The sequence below is a fragment of the Lithobates pipiens genome, unplaced genomic scaffold, assembly GCF_037356315.1.
Source record: "Lithobates pipiens isolate NorthernLeopardFrog02 unplaced genomic scaffold, aLitPip1_a1.2 Scaffold_22, whole genome shotgun sequence".
Lineage (NCBI taxonomy): Eukaryota > Metazoa > Chordata > Amphibia > Anura > Ranidae > Lithobates > Lithobates pipiens.
In genome coordinates, this window is record NW_027507784.1 from 342959648 (window position 1) to 342970361 (window position 10714).

The window sequence follows — 10714 nt, forward strand, 5'->3', positions numbered from 1 at the left end:
CTTGACTATTCACTTTCTGTCTTGTAGATGCAGCCCAGCCCTGGTGGTCAGTCGTCATGCAGTAGTGAACCATCTCCACTTGGCAACACCAACAACACTGACAGCGGAGTAGAGTTGAGCCTGCACGGAGAGGGAGGCCTGGGAGACCTCTTTGGCTTGGAGGACACCAGCCCGGTGGTGGATTCCACGGTCACGTCCGGTACATCGATGGTCGGCTTGCAGCTTAGGAGACAAGGCGGCACGACGGTGCAGAGACTGGAACAGCTCAAGAAAGAGAAACTGAAGACGTTGAAGGAATCGTGTTCATTCATGAACCCAGCTCCACCTGCCAGGAACACCAAACTTCCAGCCATATCTGGAAATGGTGAGTGTCAGGAAAGCAAGGGCGTAACTGCAAATGCCCGCCTTGGTCAGCATAGGGACCCAGCAGCAGAGGAGCGTCAGTACACAGGGTAGATACTGTATATTCCAGTGACCAAACATGCAAAAACATCTAGAAACTTACAGCATTTAGGAAATCAAATGCCTCCCAAAGGCACTCATTGTCTTACAAAAAGGTTCCCTAGCTTGGTGGAAAGTCTTTATGGGAGCAGTGCTCGATCCTTGGGTCTTTTTAAAAAAAAAAAAAAAATGAATCTAACTGTCACAAATTGGAAATGCAGATGCTAGTTCAAATTCATTGAGCATATAAAAGACATTGTATGCCACGTACACACGATCGAATTGTCCGGCGTACTTAGTCCGGCAAACAATCGGGCGGATAGTCTGCTGGACTTTCTACCAAACGGACTTGGCCACACACAGAAAGTCCGGCGTTTGCTAGCGCGATGACATACGGGACTAGAAAAAGGAAGTTCAATAGCCAGTAGCCAATAGCTTCCTTTTTCGTACTTGCTTCTGATCATGCATCATTCTTAGTCCGCCGGACTAGCATACTGACGAACGTATTGTCCGCTGAAACCCAAGTCCGGCGGAAAGATTGGACTGCAAAAATACTTTCTAAGTCCACCGGACTTTACGCTGAGAAAGTCAGCTGAAGCCCACACACGGTCGAATTGTCCGGTGAAACGCGTTTCGGCGGACTAAGTACGCCGGACAATTCGATCGTGTGTACGCGGCATAAGTGTCACAAATTGGAAATGCAGATGCTAGTTCAAATTCATTGAGCATACAAAAGACATTGTAGACAACTGTGCTCGTCCAACCATGTAGCATCTATTTGGTGTGTGTGTAGAAAGCCGGCTCCATAAAGACATGGTTTGACCAGTTTGGTGTGAAGGAACTTGAGTGGCCCCACACAATGCTCTGACCTCAACCCTACGGAATACTTTTGGGATACGTTTGAAGGCCAACTGCCAGCCAGCTCCTCTCGTCCAATATCATTACCTTGCCCTCACAAAAGTTATTTTGCCTAAACGGGCACTCCCACAAATAGCCCTTGTACACATGGTCGGACATTCCAACCGAAAATGTCCGCTCGGACCGTGTTGTCGGATAATCCGAACAAAGTTTGAGAGCTATATATATAAATTTTCCGACAACATGACTTTGTCCGATCGTTTCTAGAGAATTCCGATCGGACAAAGTGCCACGCATGCTCAGATCAAATTCCTAGACCAAAGCTATTGGCTACTAGCCTGAACGCAGTCCCGTCGTAACGAAATAACGTCATCACGTCGGATTTTCCGACAACTTTGTCCGACCGTGTGTATACAACAGTTTCGGACAAAATCCGACGGATTTGGTTGTCGGAATCTCCAACCCTGTGTACAAGGGCTAACACTGCTATACTTTTTGCCTACAGTACCAAGATAGGCTGAACATCAGGTTATTCACCAAGAACTAACACGGATTCAAGCCCAACTCCAGCCAATACTTCTCTTTATAGTTTTTTTCATAGAGTGTGCAAAAGCATTTATTGCTTTCTGTTGAGAAGGTCTACTCCCTTCTTGTGCCAATGACACCATGGCAAGAAATGAGAGAGTGCAAGTTTCATCGATACAGGAAGATATAGATGGCCATAAAAACATGCTCTTCTCTACTCAACTTAAAGTAGAACCATAGGCAAAACCATTTTTTCCATTTTGGCTAGAGTAATGGAGGATTATAAGCCTTGTAGTGGCAGCCGGTCGGTCGGTAGTAAGTGCCACCAACCAACCAACTGAAGACCCCCCCCAGTTGGTCGGTCGGTGGCACTTACCCCATCACCGGCGGCTTCCCCTGCTCGGCGGCGGCCTCCCATTCTCCTGCTCTCCACGGGCCTTCGCGGCGACTTCCATTTCCTTCCTCCTCCTCCTCGGCGGCCAATCGGGAGTCTTCTCTTTTCGGGCCAATCGAGCAACGGGTCTCACAACCGCTTCTAATTGGCCGGATTGAGGATCAGTGTTACAACAGCAAATATTCATTCCCTGTTGAAACACACCTGGGTGGGCTCCGGACGCATTCTCTGCAACTCGGGCCCACCCTATTTTGAAGCCTATTAGAGCCTCTGGCTCTAATCAGGTGCTTCAAAAAAAACAAAAACCCAGCCACTGTAATTCATGTGCCCAGTGCCCTAAAAGGGGCCGGACACATAATTAGGGGGTGGCCGCTGCGGCCATGGATGGCATGAATCTATCCATTGCATAAAGGGGGTAGCGTGGAGAGAGGAGGCGGCACCCCTAATGGACGGGCCGCCACTGAAGCCTTGTTTATTTATTTTTTTTACATCTGTGTCTCCTTGGGGACATTTTCCTTTCACTTCCTGTCCCATAGTCAAACAGGAAGTGAGAGAAAATCCCTTAATTAAGGGAATCTCTTGGGGACCCCCCAGGTCTTCAGAACTAGTGTCCCCATTGGAAGATTTTTCCTCTATTACTTTTGCGGGGACAACCCAAAATGTGGATTTTTTTTTTACTTTCACTTTCAATGATAATGGTAAACAGGGCAAATAGAGAGGAGGAACGGGGACACGGACAGCAATAGAAACCTGACGGGTGTTTAAACCCATCTCCACTCTGTCCAAAATGTTTTTTTTCTTTTTAATTGCCTTTAGTTGTACTTTAACCGCTTAAAGTGGGGTACCCCCTAGAAAAAAAAAAAATCAGCAGCTACAAATACTGCAGCTGCTGGCTTTTAAAAATCGGACACTTATCTGCCCCAGGGTCCAGCGATGCGGGGGAACGAAGCCCCCCCCCTCCTCGTTCCCCGCTCCGCTCGCGGCGCCGTCATGCATACTGTGGGCACCCGGCTGTGGCTTCACAGCCGGGCACCCACTGCGCATGTGGCGCAGGGCACCGTGATACGCCGTACAGTCACCTGGGACACGTGACAGGTCCCAGGTGAATGTGCGGCGCGAGGGGAAGTGATGTCACCAGCCCGGGCAATGAAGAAGGCAGACTACGAGGGGCCCCCTAGCAACAGGTATTTAGAGGTGAGTAAAACATTTTTTTTTTTTTTGGCAATTATTTTTTTTTACGAATTTTAAGCAGCTTTTAATTTTTTGGTGGCAACACCACTTTAAGGTCCGTCCTAAAGCAGTTTTACTGCTAGAGGACGGCACCTCTGCACTGGATCACGTGTGTGTATATATATTTGTGTGTGTGATCCAGCTCTACCAGATGGGGGGCCTGCATGCGCACCACCAGCTACTCGCTCTCGCACACAGTCCAATGGCGGGTACTGTGGAGCCGCCGCCCGTCGTTCATGTTCCAGAGAGGCAGAGCGCCGTTCTGACAGGAGGGAAGGCATGGATCCTGTATCTCTGCAAAAGAAGGGACTAGGATCCATGTCTTCCCCTAGTAAAAGCACCTCCCGCCACAGTACACATAAACACTGGCTAGGCCACCAGTTAACCCTTTGATCGCCCCTGATTTCAACCCCCGTCCCAGCCAGTGTCATTAGTACAGTGACAGTGCATATTTTTTGGCACTAATCGCATTCGTGTCATTGGTCCCCAAAAAAGTGTCAGTTAGTGTCGGAATATCCGCCGCAATATCACAGCCCAGCTGTAAGTCCCGATTACTAGTAAAAAAAAGAGAGAAATAAAAATATCCCATAGTTTGTAGACGCGTAGAGTTGTGCTCAAATCTATATACGCTTATTGTGATTTTTATTTTTATTTTTTTTAACAAAAATATGTAGCAGAATACATATAGGCCTAAAATTATAACGAAATTAGATTTTTTCACTTTTTTTGGAACGTGTTTTATAGCAGAAAGTAAAAAAATAAAATAAAAAAATGTACAAAACTAGAAAAATAGTTTTGGCTTGAGTTGGGCCTTCAATGTTGTCTGAACACTAAGCTTTTCAACATACCCCGTTTCCCCCGAAAATAAGACCTAGCGTGATTGTTGGTGATGGCTGCAATATAAGCCCTACCCCCCAAATAAGCCCTAGTTAAAGTGGTTGTAAACCCTTACAAACCACTTTGACCTACAGGTAAGCCTAGATTAAGGCTTTACCTGTAGGTCCAAGAAATATCTCCTAAACCTACACGGTTTAGGAGATATTTACCTGAAGACAGCCACCGCTGTCTACGGCGCATGCGCCGTAGACAGCGGCGTGCAGGCGCACTGGGCAAGCCGCAGATCGCGGCGATATGCTGCGAGTGTCGGCTCCCGTGCGCATGCGCGGGAGCGACGTCATCGCTGCTCTGGCGAATCACAGCGCCGGAGCAGTGAGACCCACCAAGAAGATGGACGCTCGGAACTACAGGGGACAGCGGTGACATCGCTGGCTCCTGTGTCAGGTAAGTGACACATAATGGACTAACATGCGATGCAATGCATAGTCGTCCATTATGCTTTGCCTTTGCAGGGAATCAAAGAGGAAGTAAACTCATCAGGGTTTACTTCCTCTTTAAAGCCCAACTCCAGGCAACTAAACGAGTTCCTGATCCCCAACTGTTCTATGCCAAAAAGATACAAAGTACCTCTGGGATCCAACAAGTTACATGGTGTCCACCTCTTCAGAACAACTCATCAGGGTTTACTTCCTCTTTAAAGTGCTTGTAGGTCTTATTTTCAGGGTAGGGCTTATTTGGGGGGGTAGGGCTTATATTGCAGCCATCACTGGCAATCACGACAGGTCTTATTTTCGGGGAAACAGGGTAGTTACATAAATGTGAAACCTCTCAGATTCTGTACGGGTTGTAGAACTTCTACTCACAATCATGTGAATGGTAAAAGCAGATCTTTCATACAATCCAACCTTTTCTTTTTTAGGTTTAAAGCAAATTTTATGCCATACACCCGCATGTATATAAACTGAGATTTTTGTCACATCTTGCTGCATACATGATCATTTTCAATCACATCTAAGTTTGGATTATTGTTTTATCTTTGTATTTTGTAACCTGTTTTACTTGCAGGTTAAATTAGTCTTTTTGTTTTTTTCTTTTCCAGGCTCTTTGCTTGATAACACTGGTGTCCCAAGCGGTGTGATGACCAACCCAAGGATCTCAGACTTGACCTTCAATGATATCACCATGCTGAACCAGCTCAACGAGAGGCGCGACAGCACGACCAGCACCATGAGCTCTGCGTACACCAGCCGCCGCTCCTCAGGGATCTCCCCGTGTTTCTCCAGCCGCCGGTCCAGCGAGGCGTCGCAGTTTGGGGGCCGACAGCACAACGGCAGCTCTGCGGACTCCTACGATCCCATATCTACAGACGCATCCAGAAGGTCCAGCGATGCTAGCCAACACAACGGCTTGCCGACTCTTCTAAACCTCACGCCCGCTCAGCAATATCGCTTAAAGGCCAAATACGCCGCAGCAACCGGCGGCGCTCCACCGACACCTCTCCCCAACATGGAGAGAATGAGCTTGAGAAACAAGATGTCACTCCTAGATGGTCCAGAACTTTCCCTGCCTTCCTTCAGACAACACCCAGGCCCAAGACGGTGCAGTGATGGTACTGGTAATGGTCCGATGCCAATGTATCCGCATGAGGTTCATGGAAACGGCACAAGACGGGCCAGTGACCCAGTGAGGACCACTGCAGGATTCGACTTTCAGCATCTGCCAAGGGTCCAACGTTTTCACAGCATGAACAGTATGAGCACTCTGCATCCTCCGCCAATGATGGACAGAAGGAACGCTGCAGTTCCGCAGTATACGCGTTCGGATGGAAGCCTGCACAGACACGTCTATTCGCCGCGGCCTCCCAGCATCAGTGAGAACGTCATCATGGAAGCCATCTCAGCAGACATGGACATTCCAGGAGGGGAGGATGACCTGGTGCTGCCAGATGATGTTGTACAGTACATTAAATCCCAAAACGGCAACCTTTCCTCTGATTTTAATGGCCAACCTTCAAACTTCCAAAACAGTATAAAGAATTACAACCAGTCAACGCAGGCACAGTGTAGGATGTCTGGAGCCAACGCAAGTACAAACTATCCAATGGTCGGGGATACTCAGGGCTCTTCCAACATGCAGAAAAACAGTATGCCCGTTCAATGGAATGAAGTCAGCTCAGGTACTGTAGATGTTGCAACCCATATGCCAAAACAGCCAGTGACCCAGGGGAACTTGGCAATAGTACCACAGAAACAGAACTTATGTCAGTACCAGAACTTCAACCAGCAGCCGTTCCAAGCAAGGCAAAGTAACTTGACTCTGACACAACAAGAGCCGATGCCAAGAAATGGCGGTGGTAATGGTCAAAGATTTAACTATATGCAGCAAAGGCAACAACAGCTAAACTCATGCCAAAACGCAAACTCCGATTTCAACCAACCACTGATTTATAACCAGTCTCAGCACATGCTGAACACAAGGACAGGTAATGAAGGTCAGTACCCGCTACCACCATCCTGTAGTAACGCGCTGGAAAAACCTGGGCCTCACATGCACTCTCCACAAAGCACAAACTCCATGAGTAACCAACACATGGCACAGACTGGCACTCGCGAGATGCTGCATGGAGCAAACACTCAAAATTATTCAAATAACTTCCATGCAAACCAAGAAAACCTTCACCGAACAAATTCCTACACCCACCAGCCCCAACAGAATATGTTCTCCTCTCAACACAGCAACATGGGCATGCCTGCACAACCATTAGGCAATGCCATGCTTCAGCCAAGGCCTCCCCCTCACCCTCCTAACAGGCCGAGGAGCATACACTCAGGGCACCAGCCAAGTTACATGAGGAGCCCACAGTCAGCAAGTGAGCAGAACCCATGCCAACAAACAGCAGAGGCAACCCCAAAAAGAACCAATGAGGAATCTGAACCTACTGCTTGTATGAATGGCAAGGACGATGGTTTACTGTATTACTCTGGGCAAATACAAATGATTGAGCAGAATGACAATTTCAACACAGGACTGGATGCTACAATGAGACAGGTCCCCACGATGCCATCTCCAGGTGTCAATCAAGTAACCAGCACTGTAGACTCACAAGGCCTAGAGCCTCCACCTTCTATAGATTTCGATGCCATCATGGATGATGGGGACCACGCCAGCCTTTTGTCGGGAACTCTGAGTCCAGGACTTCTCCAGGGCCTCTCTCAAAACTCATCTCGCCTTACAACGCCTAGAAACTCGTTGACCTTCCCCTCCATCCCTGTAGGGATGAGCAATATGGCAATCGGAGATATGAGCTCCATGCTGACCACATTGGCCGAAGAGAGCAAATTTCTCAACCTCATGTCATAACTTAAATCACAAGTTGTGAAGGCGGTTCACAATCGAATTCTGTGGATCCACCTAGCGATAGACTCACCGTTTTTTTTTTTTTTTTTTTTTTTTTTTTTTTATATACTGAGGACAATTTGCACTGCAGGACCATGTAACTTGCCATGCAAGTAGAAGGGACGGTAGCTGCGGTTCAAGCTCTGAACTGCTGACTCCAAGAAAAATAAAAATAAACACAGCACTAAATGTAATAACTACAAATATGGAAACAATCTTCTAGATGTTCTCATTAAATCATTAATTTATATTGCATCTTTCTAGGTCAGCATCTGCTTCCTCCATAGTCCACATCCTTTTCGGAATTCCCGGAGGATGTGGGTTTTAAATCCCCCCAATATAAACTTTTATTATTTTTTTTTTAGAAAAGTTTCACAACTTTTAGTGGAGGAGCTGAGTGAACTTTTACCATGCAGAATATTGCTCAGGCATAGTTTTCATTTCACTGCTGTATCAAGCAATAAGGAGTCCTAACGTCTAAGGCCGCGTACACACGGGCGGACTGTATGGCCAACTTAGTCCGTCAGACAATCCGACAGACAGTCCGTCCTACTTTCGAATGAACGGACTTGACCACACACGGATGAACAAACAGTCCGTCGAAAGCTTGCGCGATGACGTGTACAGCACGTACGACGGGACTAGAAATCGGAAGTCCAATACACAGCAATGCAACCTTCCGCCGTGTAAATCCTTTCTGAGCATGCGCCATTCTTAGTCCGTCCAACTAGCCTACTCACGAGCGGACTGTCCGCTGAAACCAAAGTTGGACGGACAATATTACGGAAATTCCGAAATACTTAGTCCGCCAGACTGCACGCTGAAAAAGTCCGCTGAAGCCCACACACGAGCGGACTGTCCGCTGAAATGTGTTTCGGCGGACTAAGTTGGACGGACAGTCCTCTCGTGTGTACGCGGCCTAAGAAACCTCGGACATTGGGGAAAACTGCTGTTCATGGGGGGCACTGACTTATTTTTTTGTTCGAAAATTGCCATGAAAGCCTCAGCTTTTGTTTACATCCTGTTTGTAAATAGTTTATTCAGCATCAAAATATGATATGTTTTATACTCTGTGCCAACATGTTATTTGAAGCCATATTGTGTGGAGAGCAGGAGCCAGTGGACCAGAATTTATTTTTATTTTTCGGGTTTCGCCGTCTTGTACAGAGGCATTATTGCGTCCGACTTTTCTGTTTCAGGTGGATGTTGCAGTGTTCATGTAATAGGTTTGTCATATCAAGTCGTATGTGTTTTCTAATGACAAAATGGAGTCAGTATTTAAAGAGAAGCAATATTACACTTCTAGTTATTTGTAACTAAAAACAAAAATGTATTAAAAAAAAAAAAAATCTGTAAAATAAACTTCATTACCTCTGGAGACCAACCCAAAGTAAACATGCAACTGTGTTGTGTTGAGACAACTGCAGCCGTTTCCAAGAGCTGTTAATCTAATGTTTCAGAAGCACATGGCGGGGCTGGGAGGAATTCGGGGAAGAATGTAGCAGAGCCATTTGTAACTTCTGCCCTTAAGACCCCTTTCACACCAGGGGCGCTTTGCAGGCGCTATAGCGTTAGAAATAGCGCCTGCAATCCGCCCTAAAGAAGCTGCACCATTGTATGTAGTGTGAAAGCCCCAAGGGCTTTCACACTACAGCGGTGCGCTGGCAGGACGTCAGAAAAAAAGTCCTGCCAGCAGCTTCTTTGGAGCGGTGAAGGAGCGGTGTGTTTACCGCTCCTCCACCGCTGCGCAGCACTGTAATACCGCCGGCAAAACGCCACTATTGCGATGCATTGCCAGCGGTTTTAACCCTTTCGCGGCCGCTAGCGGGGGGTAAAAGCGCCCCACTAGCGCCCAAAATGCGCTGCAAATCCGGCGGTAAAGCGCAGCTAAAAATAGCGGCGTTTTACCGCCGATGCAATGGGCGGTGTGGTGTGAAAGTGCTCTTAGAAAACCCATTCATAATATGGACCCATAGATTCTTTTAAGTACATAATTTGGCCAACAATGTGTGGACACCTCTACAAATGATTGGGTTCAGGTATTTCTAGTAGTTCATACTACCTCATACAAAGACGTTGTAAACAATTATGCTCTTCCAACCTTGTAGTAATAATTTGGTGAAGACCTTTTACTGTTCTATCGTGACTGTCCCCTGTGTACAAAGCCAAATCCATAAAGACATGGTTTGACCAGTTTCTTGTGGTGGAACTCGAATGGCCTTCCCATAGCCCTGACCTCATCCCTGCTGGAGCAACTCCATAAAGACATGGCTTGACCAGTCTGGTGTGGAGGGAATTGAGTGGCCTTCTCAGAGCCCTGACTGCTACCCTACAAAACAGCTCCTTAAAAATATGGTTTCACCAGTTTGTTGTGTAGGAACTCGAGTGGCCTTCTCAGAGCCCTAACCTCAGCCCAATCGAACAACTACATAAAGAAATGGTTTGACCAGCTTGGTGTGGAGAAACTCGAGTGGACTTCCCATAGCCCTGACCTCATCCCTACAAAACAGCTCCTTAAAAATATGGTTTCACCAGTTTGGTGTGTAAGAACTCGAGTGGCCTTCTCAGAGCCCTAACCTCAGCCCAATCGAACAACTACATAAAGAAATGGTTTGATCAGCTTGGTGTGGAGGAACTCGAGTGGCCTTCCCATAGCCCTGACCTCATCCCCACTGAGCAACTCCATAAAGACATGGTTTGACCAGTCTGGTGTGGAGGGAATTGAGTGGCCTTCTCAGAGCCCTGACCTCTGCCCTACAAAACAGCTCCTTAAAAATAAGGTTTTACCAGTTTGGTGTGTAGGAACTCGAGTGGCCTTCTCAGAGCCCTAACCTCAGCCCAATCGAACAACTACATAAACACATGGTTTGACCAGCTTGGTGTGGAGGAACTCGAGTGGCCTTCCCATAGCCCTGACCTCATCCCCACTGAGCAACTCCATAAAGACTTGGTTTGACCAGTCTGGTGTGGAGAGAATTGAGTGGCCTTCTCAGAGCCCTGACCTCTGCCCTACAAAACAGCTCCTTAAAAATA

At 47.2% G+C, this 10714-nt stretch overlaps 1 protein-coding gene across 1 annotated transcript in view; it reads left to right on the forward strand.

The window, feature by feature from the left end:
• GLI2 (GLI family zinc finger 2) overlaps positions 1 to 9040 on the forward strand; it is a 223193-nt gene extending 214153 nt beyond the window's left edge. The window contains exons 13-14 of the mRNA XM_077449688.1: positions 28 to 364; positions 5385 to 9040. Coding sequence (XP_077305814.1) covers positions 28 to 364; positions 5385 to 7645 — 2598 coding nt within the window. The 3' untranslated portion in view covers positions 7646 to 9040. The remainder of the gene's footprint in view (positions 1 to 27; positions 365 to 5384) is intronic.
• The last annotated feature ends 1674 nt before the right edge of the window (positions 9041 to 10714 follow it).